Here is a 24,801-nt window from a genome sequence, read left to right as displayed (position 1 = left end):
CTGTAATATTCTAGAACGTTGTCATTTTTCGGCCTATTTATGAATCGTTTTCAAATAAACGCTAGACCATCGATAGTATATGTGTACGCATGCACGCTGGTGCCGCATGCTGAAAATCGATTCTCATAGTTCCTGACCACTCGCACAGTCAAACAGCCTGGGGGACACATATGGGAAAAGCTTATATCTCCGTGAAAACGGGTCTGATCATCCCAAGACTGGTAAAATAGATTCCTTACCTGAGATCAGATGGTATCCAAATGGATTATTCCAATTCCTGATCGCCATTCCGAAAATCGATCCTTTTATTGATCCAATGCTACGTACTGTAAAGACATATTACACGCTGTCCTGAGGGTCCAGAATGAATCTGATCGGCTCCGGTTACATGCGTGAGAAGTAAAATGTGGATTCCGGAGTTTTTTTTTCTCATCAATTTTCATTGAGTCCAATCCAAAAGGGTGCATTACCATCTACCTCAGCTCGGAACTAGGCAGAATCTGCATATGGCTCGCTGATAACAAACTATCATTACACATGGGCAAAACAGAGTCCATTCTCTTCGGTTCAAATAACAAACTCAGCAAGACCGACGGCTTCTCAGTTACAGTGGGTGACAATATTGTCACAAGGAAAGAAGATATTACCTACCTGGGTTCCATCCTAGAGGCTAATCTCTCCTGTGACAAAATGGCATCCAATGTAATAAAAAAAGTCAACCAACGAACTCGATTCTTGTACCGGATCTCCTCTCTGGTAAACAAGAACACCCTGAAGACTCTGGCAGGAGCACTCATTCAGGGGTACTACGACTATGCTTGCACCTCATGGTACCAAAGCACCTCAAAGGCGCTAAAAACAAAATTACAAACATCTCAAAACAAACTGGTCAGACTACTGCTTGACCTTACTCCTAGAACCCACCTCACCCCTGCCCACTTCGACAACCTAGGATGGCTTAGAGTAGACGACAGAGTACAACAACTTGCAATGGGCCTGGTCTACAAGATACACTACACGACCAAGGTACCCATGTACATGTCAAAATACTTCCCAAAGGTCAGCTCCACAAATCATGTCAAACCCAGATTCGGCTCAAATAAGGGACTAAACACGTTTCGCAATTATGCCACATCAATGTGGAACGCCCTACCCAAAGCTGTAAAGGAATGTGGATCACTACCCACTTTCAAAACCTCTCTCAAGGGACACCTACGGGAGACTGCAATTCAACACTGGCCCCTGTAAATATCCTAACCCAATCATTCCAACCCCCTCCAATGTACAGTCATTTACCTAGTATGGTTTTGTCAATAGTTCAATGTACAATTGTGTTTGTTTGTACAGTGTCTCCTCCCCCCCCCCCCTCAATGTACAGTGTTACTTGTTTATACAGTGTGCCCCCCGCCCCCCCCCCCCCAACCACCTCCAATGTAAATTACCCAGTATGGTTGTCAATATCCCAATGTACCCAACCCCCCCCACCCAACCTCCAATGTACAGTTTCTACGTCAAATGTATATACTCCCTTTTCTTGACTCCTTCTGTATCACAAACAGTACTGTATTTGCAAATCTGGTATGTCATAAATGTATAGATGTAGCAGTACTGACTATCTGTATGTCATGTATGTCATATATGTCTATATGAATTGAAAATGGGGGACCCTGATGGAAACAAGACAAACGTCTTTCTCAGGTCTGCATCCCCTTAACAATTGTATGTATTGAGCCGTACTGTATTGTACCCATTCTGCAATCTGTTAAATAAAGTTTTCATTCATTCATTCATTCATCTGGGAGACGATAGGGGGCGCTTTTTTCACATCTGAGCGCCTGGTGGGGCAGGCTTACCAACGGTAGACTCGGTTGATGAAATATGAATTCAAATCGCTAATAAAAAAAAGTTAAAACGAATATTCTCGTGATGGGCATTCAACCCGCGGGCTGATAACCCGAGAAATCTCGTTATGGGCATTCAATGTGTTAATGTGCAAGACATACAGAAGAATTCAATTGCGTTCCCCCCTTCCCACGGTGTATATAAAATATCTAATATAAACATAAAGTAACATATAGGACACAATGTACACACACAATATAGACTATATACAATATAAAAATAAAAAATATAGATATATATAGGGGTAAAAGAGAACTTCTAGCAGCAGTGGTTTACATAGTAAATATAAATAATGGCAGAAAGATTTTGTTCAATTACCGTCACTCTTCTTCTCCACTTTCTTGGTCTTCTTCAGCCTTCTGAGCAGGCCCCTCAGGTCCGTGATGCCGTAGGTGAAGGCGATCTTCTCGTACTCGTCCGGCCGGGCGTTCTTTAGGATCTCCCACACGTCCACGTCAGGGGCCTCCTCCTGCTTGGGCTCCCTGGTGGTGCATGACGGGAGGTCACGTGAGGGGTCAGGGGTCATGGTGGGCGTGCGTTTTTGCATTATGTCCTGAGGAACTGCTCATTATGGGGGAGGAGGGAGAACACGTGGGATAGGTGGCCTAGAGAGAGGTGGTGGGCAGGTAGAAGTACTGATAGGTGGCCTAGAGAGAGGTGGTGGGCAGGTAGAAGTACTGATAGGTGGCCGCCCTAGAGAGAGGTGGTGGGCAGGTAGAAGTACTGATAGGTGGCCTAGAGAGAGGTGGTGGGCAGGTAGAGGTACTGATAGGTGGCCTAGAGAGAGGTGGTGGGCAGGTAGAAGTACTGATAGGTGGCCTAGAGAGAGGTGGTGGGCAGGTAGAAGTACTGATAGGTGGCCTAGAGAGAGGTGGTGGGCAGGTAGAAGTACTGATAGGTGGCCTAGAGAGAGGTGGTGGGCAGGTAGAAGTACTGATAGGTGGCCTAGAGAGAGGTGGTGGGCAGGTAGAAGTACTGATAGGTGGCCTAGAGAGAGGTGGTGGGCAGGTAGAGGTACTGATAGGTGGCCTAGAGAGAGGTGGTGGGCAGGTAGAGGTACTGATAGGTGGCCTAGAGAGAGGTGGTGGGCAGGTAGAAGTACTGATAGGTGGCCTAGAGAGAGGTGGTGGGCAGGTAGAAGTACTGATAGGTGGCCTAGAGAGAGGTGGTGGGCAGGTAGAAGTACTGATAGGTGGCCTAGAGAGAGGTGGTGGGCAGGTAGAAGTACTGATAGGTGGCCTAGAGAGAGGTGGTGGGCAGGTAGAGGTACTGATAGGTGGCCTAGAGAGAGGTGGTGGGAAGGTAGAGGTACTGATAGGTGGCCTAGAGAGAGGTGGTGGGCAGGTAGAAGTACTGATAGGTGGCCTAGAGAGAGGTGGTGGGCAGGTAGAAGTACTGATAGGTGGCCTAGAGAGAGGTGGTGGGCAGGTAGAGGTACTGATAGGTGGCCTAGAGAGAGGTGGTGGGCAGGTAGAAGTACTACCATGGGAAGGCTTCTATATAGGTGAGCTGTACCACTTTGTTTTAAGAGAATGTCTCGAAACACCACAATTGTGTTTTGAAACCCACATTAAGCAGTAAAACCAAGCTGAAAACTGGTGATTGCAGGGGGGATTGCATTGAGGGTGTGCTGAGACACTAAATGTGATTTGAAACACCAGTTCTCTGAAACACAAAAGAAATTAAATCTGAAACATGGTATTTGCAAATAAGATTAGACAAATCCATATTTGGGTTTTGGTACACAAGAGAGGTTCTAAAGTCCAACACAAGGGTTGTTAATTAATCAGTTCACATCAAATCTGAATCTTCTATTTAATTAATTCATATTTTCATTTAATTACTATAATAATAACTTCTTTTGTGAATGTAAGTGACATTATTTAGTTAAAAACACAAGGTGGTAGCGTGATGACTGAGTTAACAAATGTATTTTGACTCAATTCAGTTTGGCGGCAGCTCAGATGCCATAACATTCAAAAAGGACCGACGTTTATTTCCTGTTGCAACATTTGCTATACGCAATAGGTGACAGGAAATACATTTGAGTCCAAACTGTTCCCTAGCAACGGAATTCCAGTGAAACCGTCTATAGACCTTTTAATGATTCCAAATACCACGTAATAGAACCCTAAAAGGTTCTATAGAGAATCATTAATTTTATACAACAGGTAGGTCCGACCACACATTGTGATTGGTCGAGAGCGTTACAAACAGTGATATTCACGATACACTCACGGTTAAATCACCATGAATATATTTTGTATGGTATAATTACAACTTGTGTGGGTTTCAGAACACTTTGACAGTGTATATAGATTTTCCAAGACCATTGTAGCCTAAATTCTCTGAGTCTAGAATAGACATGTCCCTATTAATAAGTGCTGATCTTTGGTTTTGTTTTTCTCTTGTTATCCCTTTATTTTATTTTGTTTACATATTAACATAAGCTTCCACCCCCAAGAGAGTTCCTCAGGACAGGTCACACAAAGGGATGGGCATGGTGAGCTGTCTAGCTGGGCTTTAACATAATACTATAATGCTGATATGACGTGATATCAGCATTACGAACACAGAGCGGGGTATATGACATGGATGCTCTGTAATACTCTAGAGATTTACATGGGGTTTGTCATCTAGCAATATCAGTAGAGGAAGAAGGAGCTATTAATGGGGGAGTTGGATACATCTTATAGGGAGGGGTTTTGACCAGGGTCAGGTTCTTTTAGTTTGGATATTGTTACAAGACTCAGGGGTATAGGATTTTGGAGATGAAACAAAAATGAGTCATGATTTTTATCAGTACTGTCATTATGAATAAAAAACACAGCGCCAAAGATGGATCAACGCAGACATTTCTCTCTTTACTTCTGGACTAAATTACTCAATAGATTGAGATGAATTAGGGTTGATATGATAAAACATCTGTGAAATAACTTTAAGTGCAGCATGCGTGGGTATGTGGGAAATCTTTCACAGAGGCGTTTTGACGAGGACAGGTCCTTTATTTTATTTCTCCCTATAAACTGGCCCATCCCTTTGCTTGATTTGTATTATTTTGTTTGTTTCTGTGTTCAGACATCATTACAGAGAGAGGCTCCGGCACTGTTAGATGGTGAATGTGTCCATGGGTATGTTAGATCAATGATTGAGAATTCTGATTAATAAGCATGTTGCCATGAACATGAGTATAGATCCATTAGTTGGCTGAATAAAGAACATTCAATCAGCCCTTTCTTTCACTGACATTTTCCCCCAAAATGTCTGAAAGGTTGGAGGTGAATAGCAGGAAATATTATTATTATACAGTTTTTATGTATGTCTCATGTGTTTATTTTCAGGCAATTATCGAGAAGGCTGAAATAAACATTGTGCGGTATTTGCCTTGTATTTCTAAATTGAAATAAAACGACAATGTAGCGATAACACTATTTCACGGCATCATTCCGTCAATGTTCCTCTAGCAGGTAATGATCCGAAACGGTTGCTTCTTTGCCTCATAAGGATGTTGTTTCAACTGTGCTCTTTCCCTCTGAAGAGAGGCTCCCCCCCATGCCGGGTGGGTTTATGAGGCAAAGCCTGTTTCCATCATCACGGATCGATAGGGGTGTAAATGTTTGACCCCACAACGATTCGATTACAATTCTTCAGGCAACGATTCAATGCATCATGAAATCTCTTCATTTGACCACGATGCGATTCGATGCGATTCGATACATTTTCTATCAGTTAATTCCCCAAAAAAAATGTATACACAAATGTGGCTGGGGGAACTGATTCACTCAGCATGAATGAACTATAGGTCAATACAAAATCTACCTATAAAAAATTAAGAATAATAATAAAAAAAAAAGGCGAATGGATTCTAACATTTTCAAATTGATGCAGTTGAATCCTCACCTTAGGATCGATGCATTGTTACACCCCTACTGATCGACGATAGAGCATCTAAGAAATGCTGCCTTTCAAATGAAGTGTTACCGTGCTACAATAGGCCAACACTCTTGCTCGTCCAGTTCCTAGAGCTACTCATCATGCTGGGAGGATTCTGCAGGATTGCAGTACTTACCCACAGTAAGGTCTAATGATCGTTTAATTACCTACGGTATTCTCACCCTACTAACCTTTGATTTCTGAATGTGTGGGGGAAGAAAAAGAGACAAGCCCAAAATAAATGTGGAATTTGACGCCAGTGAATAAGTGCCACTGCCTGCGTCTTTTCTCGACTCACTTTACTACGCTAAAAGCATAATCTCGTGGAAACCAAGAAAAGTTGGGGAAAAATCAAACCCCAAAACTCAAAAATACTGTGAGGGTTGATATTCTACCTCAGACTCAGGATCATCTAACTTATATCTGATCTATGTATCATGATTTATCTTAACATTTATCATATTGCAGGTACATCATATTGCATATGTCATCTTAACAATACATACTGTATGTTGCTGTACAGATTATGGATGTTGTAATACACACAATATACCATGTGATATACCATATGATGTTGTAATACACACACAATATGATATCAATATAATTTAATTTGGAAGATAAAAAGGGTCAATAAAGGTTGCAATAGCAAAATACAATTTACAGTCAAATAAAAAAAATGTATGGTGCTGTACAATATATGGATATGTTGTAAAATGCACACAATATACCACATCATAACAATATAAGTGAATTTGGAAAAGAAAAATTGTCAATTCTAGTAGATTTTACAAAATGCAAAAAGAAAGACACAAGAAGGCACCCAGATAAGGGCTTAAAAAGTATATATTTTTTTCTTTTTAAAGAAAAACGAAAAAGAAAAGAAAAAGAAAAGAAAAAGAAAAAAAGGACACCGCCCACTTAGGGTCGGGTTGGTATTCTCACCTATGTTTAAGGAGACCACTAAAGTCAAGATCGCCTGCATCTTCATGTCCTTCACTGCTGTTGTTAACAAGAAGAGATTAATAAAGATTTCAAACAGAAGAAAAACAGTTACAGGCATTTGGCAAAACAATGATAAAAGGACAACCCAAAGCAGTGGCTCTATAAGGTCAATCGGTGCATTAGCTACAAGCTAGCACACGATTGGAGCTTACAAAAAACCTGTTGCTTCTTTTCCAGTTTAAAGGAACACGCCAACTTTTTGGGAAATTCGCTTATTTTGTGCCAGTGTAGCCTATAGTTCCCAACAGTCACGAAATACACTCCAAATACAACTCCAAAACGTTCCTGTAAAACATGTTGTGACCTGTGTATTTACCACATGGAGAAATAAAAAAAACATTTTCGTTTTCTAAGCAGATATATATACTCGGAACAATTCTTTGCCGAACCACTGCTGCCTGGGCGCAGGGATTTCATCACCTCAAAAGCCCTGTTGCTTTTTGAAAAAGGGGCTTTTGAGGTGATGAAATCACTGCGCCCAGGCAGCAGCGGTTCGGCAAACAAATAGTTCAGAATATATCTGCTTAGAAAAATGAAAATGTCTAATAATTTTTTTTATTTCTCCACGTGGTAAATACACAGGTCACAACATGTTTACAGGAACGTTTTGGAGTTGTATTTGGAGTGTATTTCGTGACTGTTGGGAACTAGGCTACACTGGCACACCTACTTCCAGTGAATGACGCTAAGCTAGGCTAACGGTGCGGCTATTCCCTAAGCCTAATGCATGCACAGAGAAGAAAAGGGTATGTATCCGCTTGTCTAACTCCAGGGTAGATGGCAAATAAGCTAATTTCCCAAAAGGTTGGCATGTTCCTTTAAGAGCTCGAAGTAAACAGGTTAGTGTAAGAAGTACCGAGAGCTATATCCCAGACAATATGTCCACAATGTCTCTGCGATGTTGAAGCAACATCACTGAGCAGCCACATTGTGATAATGCGAAGAGGCTGGGATGCTTTGCGTTGCTTTCAGACACCATTGTTGGGAGGGAGATTTCAAATGCAAGCTGTGGCCTTTAATAGGATAAACACATTGAGTCGATTGGTTGATTTGTAATTGCCTTTGACAAGGTTAATGACATGTACAACCATCCTACACACTGACATGTCACAGTAGACATGTGACAGTAGACTGCCTAGTGGATTATGGTGGCCTAAAGGCCATTCAGGTTTGATGAGCATTTAGTAGCAAATTGAGTAACTTAAAGGGGAACTATCTTACTATTTCTTTCACTATTTGGGCAATTTTACACAATTCCTGAGTGAATTGTAGACTATATGGAACACATCTGTAAGTATTTTTTCAAAAAGGTTCATTGTTTTGTATTTCTAATCAAGTACTATAGAGCAGCACTTTCTCCCCTTACAAAAACAAAGCTGTTTTTGGCTGGGCTCCGCCCGTACTCGCAATGCGCTTTGAGTGACAGACTGTCACCCACCTGCACTGGCAGATACCTTTCTTTGGGGGAGAGAGAGAGAGAGATAGAGAGGGATTAATAAATTTTGCCGCGGGGGGGCATAATCCCACGGGACAATGCATTGGTAACTTGTTTCAAATGACAATATATACCCCCGTGAATATTATTGCACGGATCGGAATACGCGCTATGATATTTTGCAACAGGTTGACGGTGATACAGCAGTGCTGATACGAGAGGGAGCGAGAGAGAGAACGAGCGAGCGAGAGAGAGAGACAGAGAGAGACAGAGAGAGCGAGAGAGAGAGAGCCTCCTCCCAGTCCCATTACCTCTGAGTCGTTTTATATAGTTCTCTGGTTGATTCACTGTGTGTGTGTGAACAGCTGAAGGTCTCTGCTAAATAACCGCTTCCGCATTATTTCTACTCGCTGCTCATATAAACGTATCCCAGTTGATTGTGGGCAGGCGGTGGCAGATCAGAATTCTTACACGTCAGAGGTACGCGTAAATTCGAATGGCTTGGTTCAGTGGGGGAGGATCTGGTCTCATCTGAACTGGAGAAATGCGCAAAAATGAGAATTTGAGACATATACATGGTACAACCCCACATTGCTAGAAAACAATGCAAACCCCTGGAAAAGGCCATTTATAAGATAGTTCCCCTTTAAAAAAAAAATTATAATAATAATAGTAACATTATTTTTATTTATTTTTTATCTTTTTCCCCCTTCTTTTTCCGTTTTTCTCCCATCCCAATGTTAGTCGTTATGCCAATTCCCAATCCCCTTCCTGGTCGTTGCGCACTCTACCCCCTACCGTCGGTCTGGGAGGGCGGAGACTATCACATGCTTCCTCCGACACATGTGTACTAGGGGTGGACGGTATAAACGGTATACGGTATAAACGGTATGAATTTGCTCTACGGTATGGATTTTGACTATACCTTGTAACCGGTAGAGCAGCTCTAAAATAGCAATGACGTCATGTAACCACAGTGCGACTATTTCACTCGCATTTGCCCCTAAAAATAGATAGAATTAGTCATAGATAATAGATATGTGCAAACTGGAAAAAGTTATTTAGGAGGCTTCGCGCAGTGGCCGGGTCAACACGCAATTGTCATTTCATAATAAACACATATCACCACGGCGCACAGCAAGTTTCAATTTCAGTACCTGGCATTTTTAACCAGTGGAGAAAGGCAAGAGATTTCCCTATCGTTTTTCTTATATGAATTATTCTACGTTAATAAAACATACCTGGTGATCAACTACAGTTTGCTGTGAACATTATGATATGTGTAGTGTTCTGACGGCTGGGCAGCGGGAGCTGGATGCTGGATTTTGCGAGAAGCATGCAGCTGCAGAGCCACAGAGCGGGGCCGCTGTGCCTGCACAGTGCAATACTCCAATTCAGCCATTGGCAATTCAGCCGTTGGGTGGGGGGCGCTGTTGAGCGGGCCTGTGACCGGACCTGAAAGCGCCCCTGCTCTGCGGCTCTGCAGTTGCATACTATTGGGATTAGTTGGGAGCAGCACGGAGTCTCGACTCAGGACTTATTTTATTTGGAATATAATGACTGTATACGCAAAAGTAGCCTAGTTTTAAGTTAAAATATTATAAATCTACATGCCTTGAGGATGTCATTCTTTATATAGCCTGCCTATCAGGCAAAAAAAATTATTCTAACGGAAACACTGATACCGTGATATATACCGTTACCGTCTATGCTTCAAATTATACCGTGATATAAATCTTAGACCATACCTATTGTGTACCCCACCACTTCTTTTCACCTGGCAGCGCGGACTCTCACTGGGAGAGTGTAACGTGTGGAAGGTCACACTACCTCTCCCAGATCCTTTCCTCACTGTGCAGGCGCCCCGACCGAACTGTAGGAGTCGCTGTTTACAACGACCAGGACCCACCCCCGCCGGTTTTCCCACCCGCTAACACTGCCAATTGTGTTTGTATGGACGGTCGGCCAAGCCGGAGGCACCACAGCCGGATTCGATCCCACTGGCTCTGTGGTGGTAGACAGACGCTTAGTCCGCTGCGCTACCCGGCCGCAATAATAGTAACTTTTAAAGAAAATAGATACATAATAATTATTAGAATATACATTTTAAACTTAATTAATACATAATAATAATTAATGTAATAAAAATAGCTTGTCATTCATTTGTAATATATGATAACAATGACTCTGGTTAGATAAGATAACTGTTTATCTTATTATCCAGGTTTAAAAATATATACTGTATATACTACATTCAAAAATGAAATACTAAAAAACATGAATAAACATTATTTGGGTGGATATAAGGAACGTTACCACGAATGGTCAGAGATCCTATCCTAAATTATATAAATATGTTAAACAAAATCAACTATACTAGAACCCATGGGGACAAATTGTTTTAATATTATTTTGTTTTAATTTCAATCAAATGGGGCAAAATACTACTGAGGGCTAATATTTGCTAATAGGCAATAGCTTCTGGTATGAAAACATCAACCATGACCATTATGGTTCTTATCATTATGACTGTACTGTGCTGCTCTCATTACCTTCTTTTGAAAGCAGATCGAATATCAATACTCTGTGAGCCCTGCTCAGCTTCTGAAAGACAATACATGGAATACATGTGTTATACTTGTCTCTGGTACATGTTTTGCATTGTGTCCTGTGCAGTAAATGTATACCTATGAATTTAATGCAGAGTTGTATGGTAATAGCTTTGACAAACCTTTAACTTCCAAGTCAAATGAACAGCTGTCAAACTTGTCCTTGTAGGTCACTTCACACCTGTAATTTCCAGCGTAGTTGTCCTTGGCCTTGATGATGTGCATCTCAAAGGTGTGAACCTGCACACATAGGAATTAATAGAAAAACAACCACTATAGCATGTAACCTGGCAGAATTATTGTTTTTGAGAGACTGGTCTAAATGTACAGTTTCCTCCCCCTCAAATGTATATATTCTCTTTTAGAAACTGTCTGTAAAAAACAGTACTGTATATTTGTATATCTTGTATGTCATAAATGTCTGGATGTAACAGTACTGTATGTCTGTATGTCATCATGAATGTTATGAATTGACAATGGGGGACCCTGGTGTAAACAAGATGAAAGACTTTCTCTGGTCTGCATCCCCTTAACAATTGTATTGAGCCGTATTGTACCCATTCTGCAATCTGTTAATAAAGTTTTCAATCAATCAATCAATCAATCAATCAATCAATCAATCAATCAATCAATCAATCAATCAATCAATCAATCAATCAATCAATCAATCAGTCAGTGGTGCAGCTGTCGCTGGACCTGAGCCCATTCACTTAGCACTAAGGCCCACCCAATCAGAGGGCTTCATTTGATAAACTAACGAGAAGCCAATGGGAGTCAAAGCAAGATCACCCAGCTATAGTGGGTTACCTGTCAAATAGATATACTGTCAAATAAATACTCTTTCAGTTATGTTTGTTTATGTGGCAAATCAAATAGAAATAAAACATTTAGGCTTGTGGTTTTTCACTTGATAGGCCAGATATTTTGTGTGTGCACTGTGCGCTGTGCATTTCACAAATGCCAGCAACATGTAATGTAATAATAATAATAATAATAATAATAATAATTAATTGCATTTATATAGCGCTTTTCTTTTTCATTTTTTTTTTCCTCCTTTTTCTGTGTTTTTCTCCCATCCCAATTTAGTCGTCATGCCAATTCCCCCCTCCCCTGTCTTGATCGTTGCTCGCATGTGCCCCCCACTAGCCGGTCGTAGGGAGGATAGAAGCCCATCACATGTCCCCTCAATGCAGAGTCAGCCAGCCACATCTTTTCACCTGCCAGCGCGGACTCTCATTGGCGAGGTGTAACGTGTGGGAGGCTCACACTACCCTCACCATCTCCCTTCCTCGCTGTGCAGGCGCCCTGACCGACCTGTAGGAGTCACTGTTTACAACGACCAGATTACCACCCATCGACTCCCCTCCCGCTGACTCTGCCAATTGAGTCAGTATGACGGCCGGCCCAAGCCGGAGGCAACGCTGACAGCCGGATAAGATACCGGTGTCTCTCGCGTTGGTGACGAGTGCTTAGACCGCTGCCCCACCCAGCCGCCTATATAACGCTTTTCTAGACACTCAAATCGCTTTACAATGTAGGGTGGAAATTGCCTCCTTCACCACCACTGTAGGCCTACTAGTGTTTCACAGTCTATTGTATGATTGGCCCACCACATTTTATTTGTGCCCACCTACACTGTAAGAAAAAAAGCTGCAAGAAAACGGTAAATGTCTGGCATCAATGGTTACCAAATACTTACTGTCAAATTACAGTAAAATCAAATACATTTACAGATTACAACCTTTATTTAATGGTTACTATTTTGATAAAAGGTAATTTACTGTAATTTTATGGCATTACACTTAAAGTAGAAAAACAAAAGTAATCTGTAAAATAATACAGTGAATTCCCTGTGAAAAAACATTTATTTATTAATTTATTTATATGCCACTGCTGCAATGTTAGTGGAAGTCAATGGGGTGCGTTAAAGCATGTCTCTGAGAAATTACAACTTACTAACCATTTGGCAACATCATTAGCTATATCAGATGAAGGACAAAACATTTTTCAGAGACATACTAAATGACTCCATTGACTTACACACTAGAGCATTGTGAACTAATACTGACAATTTGTACTTATATCTAAAAAAAACCAAAGTGCTCCCAAAAGAAAACATTTTGGACTTGATCTTGACTCCATCTAAACTGGGACAGGGCTTGGTCTTCTCTTGGGACTGGGCTGATCTTGACTACACCGGCAGGAGGGCTGTCACATTATTTTCGAATTTCTAATTTAATTTCTAATTTACATAAAAACACGAGATTCGAACTTGAAGGGAGAAATTCGAATTTGAATACATTTTTTTATAAAATATATTTATATCTATTTTTTTTTGTTGATCAAATCCTTTTAATTTTCCTTTTTTTCCAAAACAAACAAAACACAATACAATAATAACCAAACATACCATGGTAAAAAGAAGTTGCCAAAACGTTGAAAATAGCTTAGACTTTTTTAATATATACATATTATTTTCTTTTATATATATATATATATATATATATATATATATATATATATATATATATATATATATATATATATATATATATTTTTTTTTTTTTCTCCCATTTTTCTATATTTTTCTCCCATCCCAATTTCGTATCATCCAATTCAACCCTCCCCTGTCACGAACGCTGTTTCTTGCCTCCCACAAGCCGGCTGCAATGTGGACTAAGTCATACATAGCACAAGTCCCCTCCGGTACTTGAGGTAACAGCAGTCGCATCTTTTCACCTGCGCAGCTCGATCTCTCAGTGGCGAGGAGTAACGCGTGGGAGGCTCACGCTGCCCCCGACAATTCCTGATTCTACTGCGCAGGCGCACCAACCGACCTGTAGGAGTCGCTGTCCACAATGCCCGATCCCCACCCATCAGTTTCCCACCCCCTAATACGGCCAATGTGTATTAGTACGGACGACCAGCTAAACTGAAAGCAATGTGGAGCGCTGGGATCGAACAGGCGATCCCAGCGTCTCTGCATTCGTGGCGAGCGCCTTGCCCACTACGCCACGTAGCCGCCCTTATATATATATATATATATATATATATATATATATTTTTTTTTACACTGAAATTCGAATTTGAATTCGAACTTGTGTACAATTCTGCAACGAATATCGAATTAGATTTTTTTTTGTGACAGCCGCAGTATAGGTCGTGAAGGGCACAAGATCTCAAGGATAATGTACTTACAAGCTGTCAGGACACAACATTTGTATATACCTTAGTGAGTCGGTCAAAGGTCTCTTTCAGCTGTAAGTGCTTCCCTGTCTTGCTGGCCAGGTCCATCCATTTCCCTTTGATCCACTTGACGGTGGGCTTTCGGAGGAGATCTTTGGCCTCCACCTTAGCAATGAAGTTGATGTCCCCACCTTGGACAAACAAAAGACACAGGATGGTCATACAGTATAATAAAGTAGCACACATGCTGCCACATGTCACGTCCAGCTGTGAGCATGTGATAGATAAGGGATCTCACATTACATAACACTGCTCTGTTGTATGTTAGAACTTTGTAAAGAAACTCAAAGTGTTAAGAGCGATGCACTGCTCTGTTGTATGTTAGAACTTTGTAAAGAAGTATTAAGAGCAATCAATCAATCAATCAAGCGATGCACTGCTCTGTTGTTATATTTTTATTGAACTATTTTACCACACTTTTTACTGTTTTAAACTGAATCAAACCGCACTTTTTTACTCTGTCTATTCTATTTTATTAAAAAAATTACTGAATGAAACCGTAAACAGAGAGGCATATTGGGATGCTAGATCCTAATGTGAAACACTGTGATTTACCTTACCTTGTTACCCCTCTATCTTTTTTAATGCTAGCTTATGCCTGTATTTTATTTTTTTTACTGCTGTGAAGCACTTTGAACTGCAATTTCTCTATGAAAAGTGCTATACAAATACAGTTATTATTATAAAGTTATTATAAAACAGTAAACCAAGTGTAGCAGAGGCGAGAAGGAGCCGAGACATGGAACTCCCTATAGTTACTTCCGTCACCAGCTCTGAGAAAATAAGCAGACAAGGGACTCTAAAATTGCAAAAACTTGGAATGTCATTCAGTGGAAAGTTTATATCAGTCACAATATACACACCTCTCCTTAGTGGAACCCTGTACACAATATACACACCTCTCCTTAGTGGAACCCTGTACACAATATACACACCTCTCCTTAGTGGAACCCTGTACACAATATACACACCTCTCCTTAGTGGAACCCTGTACACAATATACACACCTCTCCTTAGTGGAACCCTGTACACAATATACACACCTCTCCTTAGTGGAACCCTGTACACAATATACACACCTCTCCTTAGTGGAACCCTGTACACAATATACACACCTCTCCTTAGTGGAACCCTGTACACAATATACACACCTCTCCTTAGTGGAACCCTGTACACAATATACACACCTCTCCTTAGTGGAACCCTGTACACAATATACACACCTCTCCTTAGTGGAACCCTGTACACAATATACACACCTCTCCTTAGTGGAACCCTGTACACAATATACACACCTCTCCTTAGTGGAACCCTGTACACAATATACACACCTCTCCTTAGTGGAACCCTGTACACAATATACACACCTCTCCTTAGTGGAACCCTGTACACAATATACACACCTCTCCTTAGTGGAACCCTGTACACAATATACACACCTCTCCTTAGTGGAACCCTGTACACAATATACACACCTCTCCTTAGTGGAACCCTGTACACAATATACACACCTCTCCTTAGTGGAACCCTGTACACAATATACACACCTCGCCTTAGTGGAACCCTGTACACAATATACACACCTCTCCTTAGTGGAACCCTGTACACAATATACACACCTCTCCTTAGTGGAACCCTGTACACAATATACACACCTCTCCTTAGTGGAACCCTGTACACAATATACACACCTCTCCTTAGTGGAACCCTGTACACAATATACACACCTCTCCTTAGTGGAACCCTGTACACAATATACACACCTCTCCTTAGTGGAACCCTGTACACAATATACACACCTCTCCTTAGTGGAACCCTGTACACAATATACACACCTCTCCTTAGTGGAACCCTGTACACAATATACACACCTCGCCTTAGTGGAACCCTGTACACAATATACACACCTCTCCTTAGTGGAACCCTGTACACAATATACACACCTCTCCTTAGTGGAACCCTGTACACAATATACACACCTCCCCAAGGCGGGGAAATGAATGGGAGGTGATGTGCTCACTGAAAACTCAAAGCACGTAATTCACGTCATTAGCTAAACTGACTTGCAGGGGTGTAAAGTACTTGAGTAATTGTACTTTGTTACAATACTTAAGTACTGGTTTGGGGGATTTGTACTTTACTCGAGTATTATTAGGTTTGTATACTTTGTACTTTTACTCTATTACATTTCAGAGAAAAAAAACACACTTTTTACTCCTTACATTTAAAATGCAGACCTACAAAGTATAAAGTACAAATCTCACAGGTCCAACCATTTTAATTAGTATATTTTAATTGTTTATCTGGCCAAACTAACGTTAACGTTATTAATCCTGCGACCGCAGGTAAACAGCCAATCAAATCCCCATCAATGGAAAACTAACTCGCCCATACCTATGCTGATTGGTCCTTGTGCAACACTAGAAAGCGGGGATCTTTGATTAAACACCTGCTATCAGAAGAATAGACAGTCAGATCCGCATTATGCTGTGGTTAATATTGTGATATTAATATTCAGGGTACTCCAGTATTCTGTCTTTAATATTGTGATATTATTCAGGGTACTCCAGTATTCTGCCTTTAATATTGTGATATTATTCAGGATAATCCAGTATGCTGTGGTTAATATTGTGATATTATTCAGGATACACCATTCTGTTTTTAATATTGTGATATTATTCATGCTGTGATGTGAATGCTTTCATAATTTTTATGAAAAAAACTGTCCTGTTCTTTCATTTCAGCATTGTCTATCGCAGAACACATTCCATTATGGGCAGAGTGTATGCTTGGTTTCATTCCAGCCTTGCCTAAACACCAGCTGATGATTTCACTAATTGGTTCACCTCTTCAACTAACTCACCTGGTGCAATATATAGTTAAAATGAAAACTTGGCCCTTTAAAAAAAATGTACTTTTACTTTTTAGTACTTAAGTACATTTAAAAGTAGGACTTTTTTACTTTTACTCAAGTGTGTTTTTAGCCAGATACTTTGACTTTTACTTGAGTCCAATTTTGAGACCGTACCCATACTTTCACTTAAGTATAATTTCTGGGTACTTTTTACACCCCTGCTGACTTGTGCAAATAGCAACCAACTGCTTAAATATCAGGAATGTCAATATTATAAATAAAATATTTTGAAAATGTTACGTCAAAACTAGCCAAATCGTTAGCTTATAGCCTTGTTGTCTGTGAATTGTTAAAAAAAATGTACAATTCGTCATCAATATGCACCCAAAATATAACAGAAATCAACTGTGATTACAATTGTAATCGTAACTGTAAATTGTATTTTGCTTCAGCAAACTTTATGGACCCTTTTTCTCTTCCAAATAAAATTCTATTGATATCATATTGTGTGTATTACAACATCATATGGTATATCACATGGTATATAGTGTGTATTACAACATCCATGCCTTTAAAAAAAAAAGTTAGCATTAGCTAGGCCACCAAACATTAAAGCGAGTTAGCTATGGACATAAGGTTAGCTAATGTATGGTAGTAAATATTTAGTGTTACATGTTCCTTGCTCTAGTGCTGTACATTTGCTACTGTAGTAAGCCTAGCTAACTGAACCTAAAAAGTGTCCTGCTTTGCATTGTTGGGTAACATTATACCTGGATCAATGATGTCAAACTTAAGTAAAGACAACTTTCAACTGTTAAACAGTAATCCAGAACTATTTTATTGCACTGTAAGAAAAATCTGATTTTATATGTCTGCACTTTATGTGCTCATTTCATGTCTATTCTATTCTACTACTTATTGCACTATTTTACTCTGTCTATTCTATCTTACTCTTTTTATTATTGTCTATTTTTAAAACTGAATCAAACCATAAACAATGTGGCCTGTTGGGATGTTAGATCCTAATGTGAAAAACTGTGATTTTATATGTCTGCCCTTTATGTGCTCATTTTCCTGTCTTTTTTCTGTTGTGAAGCACTTTGAATTGCAGTTTCTGTATGAAAGGTGCTATACAAATAAAGTTGTACCATTATTATTATTATTTACTCCTCCCCCCCCCTTCGTATAATATCTTCAACCTTCTCCGATAGTGGAGCTGTAACTCACCCACAAATATGGAGCCTCCTTGGGGTCTCAGGGTGAGCAGGGTGGTGAGGGGGGGCAGGTCGGCAGGCACGACGATGATGGGCATGATGGGTTCAATGGGCTTGTCTAGATCCTCTGGAGTTTGTCCCTCTCCCAGAGACCACACTGGTCAATTAGGAGAAACATTCACACAAACACCCCATCACACAGAGATCTCCTTTGCCATTCAGCGGGAACAATTCAACAAATACAACAAAAATCATCCATAAACCCACCTTTCACCTTTTCGAGACCTTATATTCCCATAGGAGAGAGAGACACATGCACACAGGCAAGAAGACAGACAACATTATCACCACACTCCCAGTCCTCAGTCATACTTCATACAACTAGCAGAAGTTGCAACATGGAAAGCATAGGAACACAGAACAGATAACAATATGGAACATGGAACATAGAACAGCTCATTTCCTTGACAGAAACGAGGGTAAACTTGATCAATTTCAACAAAAACATATAGCAGGAGGGAGAGAAAATAAACATTGCTTTTGAAAATATGTCGTTTTAATGATCCGGTCTTCTTTCTCATTCTAAGTCTTTAATTATCGGTGTCACAGTGTGTCAGCAGTCGCCATGGGCCACATCTAGATGTTCTAATAGTACATTGGGACTAAGATGGCCCACAACAATAAACATAGCTTGATATGTTATATTAGTTTATTATTGAAACAAGATTAGGTTCCGACTCGTGTTTCATCCAGTCACATCTACAGCCAGGTCCTACAACTTTGGCTCAGTGACAAGTTGACAACCCTCAGTCAGGTATATTTTTTTCCAGATTTAACTTGACAGAATATTCAAATATGAAAGTAAAATTATTTTGATTTATTTTCTCATGGCAAATGAAAAAGATTAGATTTTCCAAAAAGCCCCATAGCCTCCTACAAGCAATGGAGATGAAAAAAGGAGTTTGTACTATGGCGTTCGTACTAAGCCAATCTTTTTCATACAGCATAGCATATAACCTGACCAAATGAACCTGAACTCTCTATATTACCAGCAACGATTCCTGTTTGGCCAGCTATGCGGGTGGGAAATGGAAACTGACTTTATCCAGAAATACCTAGTATGAAACAACGGACGCGACTCTACCATTGTGAGACGTTATTACCTGAGTCTTTTCTCGCCATGGCTGGGACGCTATCATCTACACAAAGACAGAGAGAGATTTACAGCATACTATGAGTAATAGTACTGTAAAGTCTATTGATGGAAGCAACACACATATAAACAAATTGGGACCAGCAAGCAATAAGAGATATCTCCAACAGCAAGCTTAGAAATTCTGTCACAATACAGCCGCTAATCCAAAACCTGGTTTTACACTTTTTTTTGTCTATTTCACCTGCTGATTGAATTTTTAAATTTTATTGAATATCAAATGGTAATATCATTAAAATGGTATGATACATAATTGCATCGTGATCAGAATTCCAAATGTATTCACATAAATATGAATTTATGTGTATGCAAGATAAAAGAAAAACATAGCCATGAAAATAGATGAAGTCTTACATGTCCTTTTGATTAAATAAATTAAATAAATAAAAATAAAAAAGCATGTTAATATTATATACGGTATTAGCAGCGAATGCTTGAAAACCTTTATTTTCTTGTCAAAATAACTTCCAAACACACAAAGAACCTAGAGTTAATAAACATGTCTCCAGCATGTTTCCTACATACAGGCAGACGGACATTCTGATTCAGAGTGTGGACTAGCGGTTTGGTCAAAGGTAGCCTATACTGAACAGTGATAAGATTAACAGACAGGTCTTACAAGGCAGGTCAATTGAGAGTTGCTTGAGCGAATTGCCATCGTCTGTGAAAGAAAGCACAGTAGGTATTAATCATTTTTTATAAATTTGTTCCTTCTTTTTTAATGATTTTTTTTTCTTTCTTTTTTACTATTTTTGGTGGTTTGAATAATATTGCAATGAATCCCACCTATAGAGAGGGACTTTCTGATATGAATGGCAGAGTAAAGTAGCCTACTTTATAAATCACTAAATGAGACTAAACCCTTACTTTTTTATTTTCTTTAATATATTTTCCAACTAAATTATAAAGCCAAGACAAACTCAAATCTAGAGAAACAATGAGTGTTCTCTTAAAGGGGATACCAGTACCAAATGCCAGTACCACAAAAATGTATTGTTATGACAGAAATCGGAAAAAAAACAATACTGTGGGTTTGTATGATGTTTTGACGTTTGTCTCAACTTTTCACATCCAAATGTGGTATATATTATAGTAGTAGTGTCAGCAATGTGTCACACAACGACAATGTCAAATCCAGAGTGATGGAAGTTCATCTGAGCAGCTAATGTTAGCTGATTGTTAATGGACTAGTAAACTGTGAATGGATTAGCTAACATTAATCGTCTAGCCGCACAAATCGTTAATGTAACGATACGTTGTTGTTGTTACCTAACATTACCAACTCTGTAGCAAATTAGCTAACGTTAATGTTAGGTTAACGTTAGTGACGTTACCTAGTGTTGGCTAACAGTTAGCTATCATTATATTATGGATGTCAACTACCGTTAACCTTCTGTAGTGTGGCAGTGAAAGGGTTAACAGCTAACGTTGTTACCACAGCAACCCATGCAGATAGGTTGGTGATGTTTGGACACACAAATCCGATCTGATCACTTGCAAATAAACAATGCGGACAGTTAAAGATCTGATTGAGAAACAAGGGATCAAGGCAAACTTATTTCTTCTGTCTATGGGAAACAACACTGAATGTTCACCAATAAAGACAGAACTGTTCTTGAACATAAGAACATTAAAAAAGTTTAATTGATCATTATTCCCCATTAAATGTTTCTAAAAATATATATTGACAATAATAAAACATAGCAAATACATGTATAATATTGACATATATACATTATATATGCATATACATGATGTGCATCCATGTATTTATCTCTTTTATATAATATATACATGTCAGATGTAACTGTCACATTCATACCTTTATTTGAGATAAATAAAGGTTAATGTGCTTGTAGGAATTGTTCAGTGGCATGTTTGTCCTTTTTCACATATATGGCATACATTATAACAGAATCAGATGTTACCAAAGGATTCTCAAAGTAAACTATCATCTGTTTTGAACTGTTGGCAATTTAGACCGCACTTTACTACCGAACACCTTGTCATTGTAAGAAAGATATTATGTCAAAAAAAGACTTGACGGTAGGTTGTTTCTCTCTGTTGAGCTGCGGGTTGTTGAGCCCTGACTTAGGGGTGAATTCTCCATGGTAACCGTCCTCACGAGGTGGGAATTGTTGAGAAGGAACTAACGATGAAGTGATGAGGATGGGTTGTTGTTATGGTTACCAACCTGACAGCGGTGGGGATGGAGTAGTGGCAGCGGCATCATCATCTTTATCTGCAATAAAGGTGTGATTGACACATAGACCCACCTATGAAACAACTCCCATATCCACGAGGGGCAGACCAACAAGACACAAGACTTGGCAGGCGAACAAGGCCGTAGAATGGGACAATGCGAGACGAGACAAGACTTTGAACGTAGCACGGCATGCAATTTTTTTAGATGGAACACGAGACCAAAACGATGAACCGACAGTTCCACAAGACGGGATCGTGCTCTTGGACCTTATTAACTGTGTCTGTGAGACAGAAAAGTGTGAGATGACAGTCTCAGCACCGCAAGCTTCTCAAGCAACTACAGTATAGAGACGCAAGCACAGACACAGAGATACACATTCACACGTGTTTGTGAGAGGAGGTGTACAACAAAATGTCACCGTTCAAGGTAGCTACGATCGCACGTTCACAACGGATGAATGTGACAAAGCCTACAGTAAGCAGTAACCACCCTCCACTTCCAGACAGTGACATTATTCACTACGATTTACACAGAGAGTGCAAACTCTGAAGTCTGAACAATTGCATTTTGGACTGAAAATACCATTTGACACCTGAGAGGAAGCAAAGGAAACATGAGTACAAGATAAGGAGGTGCCTATGCAGTGCCTAACGTTTGTCAAGTGTCATTTGTGGGATATGCCATTATTCTAACAAGCCTGATACATGACACCAGACATTTGTGCTGTGGTAAAAAAAAAAAAAAAAAGAACACTTGAATGAATGCTGGTGAGTGACAACTTGAAGTAAACAGTAACCTTGCATCCAAATCAACAGATGGCCATCCTGTCAACACTATGGATTATTGTGTGTGTGTGTGTGTGTGTGTGTGTGTGTGTGTGTGTGTGTGTGTGTGTGTGTGTGTGTGTGTGTGTGTGTGTGTGTGTGTGTGTGTGTGTGTGTGTGTGTGTGTGTGTGTGTGTGTGTGTGTGTGTGTGTGTGTGTGTGTGTGTGTGTGTGTGTGTGTGTGTGTATGTGTGTGAGACTGTGAGACTGTGAGACTGTGAGACTGTGTGTGCGCGTGTGCGCTTGTCGTTCCACTTGTATAACTGCAGCCCAGAATAAAACTCACATAGAAAGAAGCGGAGGGTGCCGACTAATGATGTACAGTAACATGTCTTATTTCAAACTACAACCTTTCTGTTGACCGTCACTGATTTTCAAATCCGAAATAGCCTGTTATTAAGTATAACTTTAGAGAAGCGTTCTCCAAAGTCTGCCATGCATACAGTAGAAGCAATAAAAGCCCTGATTGATAACGGCATGGAGAGCAAAGTGTAAACCAATGCATGGCCTCAATCAGTGGAAGTGAATGAAGTCCATAGGATTGGGTCACAGCAGCCATAAAGCAGCTAAAATAAACCCTGATTCAAACAGGCCACCACCCTTATGAAAGAGTATCATGGCATTTTGATGGCAATTTCAGTTTTACCGTCCACTGTACTGGCCATTGTATAATAATGGTATTTGCCATGGTAAAAGCTATTTATCACCATGGTTTACGACCACTTTTATACTTAAATAATACCATGGTACAATTCAATTGAAATTGTATTTCCATTATATCAGAGGCAGGAGGCAGAAGACATACCAGCACTCTTGAATTTGTGATGTCATCAACTGATTTTGGAGTTACTGTTATATAGTGTCCTAGGAGTTGTTCCACTATTCACTGTCTATGGAGCAGTTCCAGGACGTGTCTCTTGATGACCTCATCACTAGAGTCTTATCTCTCTATCATATTCAGATTAAGGAGAGACTTTTTCATATTCACAAATCGAAAACTCAGCTGCACAGCATTATAGAATTGACTGTATTATAGTATTTTCCCTTCAATACGTGGGCTGAGTAGTACAAACGTCTGCCCGCCCATGAATTAAAGACGTACCAAAGGTTATTATCTGAGACTTCTGGTATTACTTCTTCTCCATATTTCCATTACTGAACTCAAGTGGGGAACCTTATCTCAGATGTAACACTATAGTATAAGCTAACACATTTATAACTCATCTATGAATGCATTATGCTTGTGAAATGGGAGCGGAAGTGGATGTAGCCTATACTAATGTGGGGATGCGTTAGCTAAATGAGTGATCCTAGTTTGTACGTAGGCTTTCTAAGATTGTTGGAGAGCACCAGGATCCCGCCTGACAACAACACAACTTCTTGGTTAGCAATATTCCATATTTCACCAGGAAGGCTCTGAAGGCCTTGTTTTGAATCAGGTCTAACTTCCAAGGTGAGCTGTAACTTAGCACTTAGCTTAGCCCAGTCCTTGAAGCTGTTGTAATGCGAATGGGGCACTTTGCGTGCAGTTTGCATACAGGTGCTGTGTGCGTTTGAGTTGGTTGTGAACATGTTACTTCACAAGCATAATACAAGTAATGAATACGTGTTATTTTTGCTATAGTTTTGAAGGCTGTTCAGTGTGACTGCACCAATGGCTTGACCTTTTGGACCGTCAAGGTTTATTTCAGGTACTTTTAGGCCAGAGGTGCTCTTTTTTTGCAAGGCAGCAAACGTTATGAATTTGGGGGGGGGGCTGTGAAAATCCTAGAGACCGAGTGTCAGAGAGGAGTACTTACCGGCCGGAGGGGGCGAGCATGCAGGGGCCGCCTCCTTATTAACGGCAGAGTTAACGGCAGGCTGTGGTGCTTTAGAGCCATTTTCTACCGGGCCGGGCTCCTCGGCCGACTCCACCACCACCACCTGTACCGGCTCATGCTGGGTGGGCAGCTCTGGCTTCTCCCCCTCGGTCTCTATCGGCCCCTCAGTCCCTACGGGCTGCTCCGCTACCGCCGCCTCTCCCACTGCCTCTGTACAGCAAACATAGCAAAGCCAGGCTGGAGCAGCAAGCCTTCGAGCACAAGCACCTGGCTGGCAGCCTCGCAAGACACAGCTCGCTCGCGTGAGGTGTGACATATAGATCAGCTAATGACCAGACAGATCAAACTGTTACCATTTATAGGCATATCATCCAAAATGTACTAAATGAGTAGTGGTTTACACATTGTTTTCCATATATATATCAAAGAAGAGGTAGCCGACCCTCTTGATAAAAGAGCAGCCCAATCCCTTCCTGTTAAAGATTTTAGGTGTGGGAATGCCAGTTTGTTACCATAAGGACTATCTGGTCATGGCATATC

At 40.3% G+C, this 24,801-nt stretch overlaps 1 protein-coding gene across 1 annotated transcript in view; it reads right to left on the bottom strand.

Moving 5' to 3' along the window:
• The window catches only part of mybpc1 (myosin binding protein C1), a 112,458-nt gene that overhangs the window by 61,548 nt on the left and 26,109 nt on the right, over positions 1-24,801 (bottom strand). Inside the window, exons 4-12 of the mRNA XM_084331159.1 lie at positions 21,606-21,653; positions 20,031-20,072; positions 19,362-19,397; positions 18,212-18,355; positions 14,113-14,261; positions 11,007-11,124; positions 10,828-10,879; positions 6,781-6,837; positions 2,221-2,384 (exon numbers count right to left, since the gene is read on the bottom strand). Coding sequence (XP_084187285.1) covers positions 2,221-2,384; positions 6,781-6,837; positions 10,828-10,879; positions 11,007-11,124; positions 14,113-14,261; positions 18,212-18,355; positions 19,362-19,397; positions 20,031-20,072; positions 21,606-21,653 — 810 coding nt within the window. The remainder of the gene's footprint in view (positions 1-2,220; positions 2,385-6,780; positions 6,838-10,827; positions 10,880-11,006; positions 11,125-14,112; positions 14,262-18,211; positions 18,356-19,361; positions 19,398-20,030; positions 20,073-21,605; positions 21,654-24,801) is intronic.

The sequence above is a fragment of the Notolepis coatsorum genome, assembly GCF_963971535.1.
Source record: "Notolepis coatsorum genome assembly, chromosome: 15".
Lineage (NCBI taxonomy): Eukaryota > Metazoa > Chordata > Actinopteri > Aulopiformes > Paralepididae > Notolepis > Notolepis coatsorum.
Note: the sequence above shows the minus strand (reverse complement) of the source record. Positions and strands in the feature narration are given on the sequence as shown.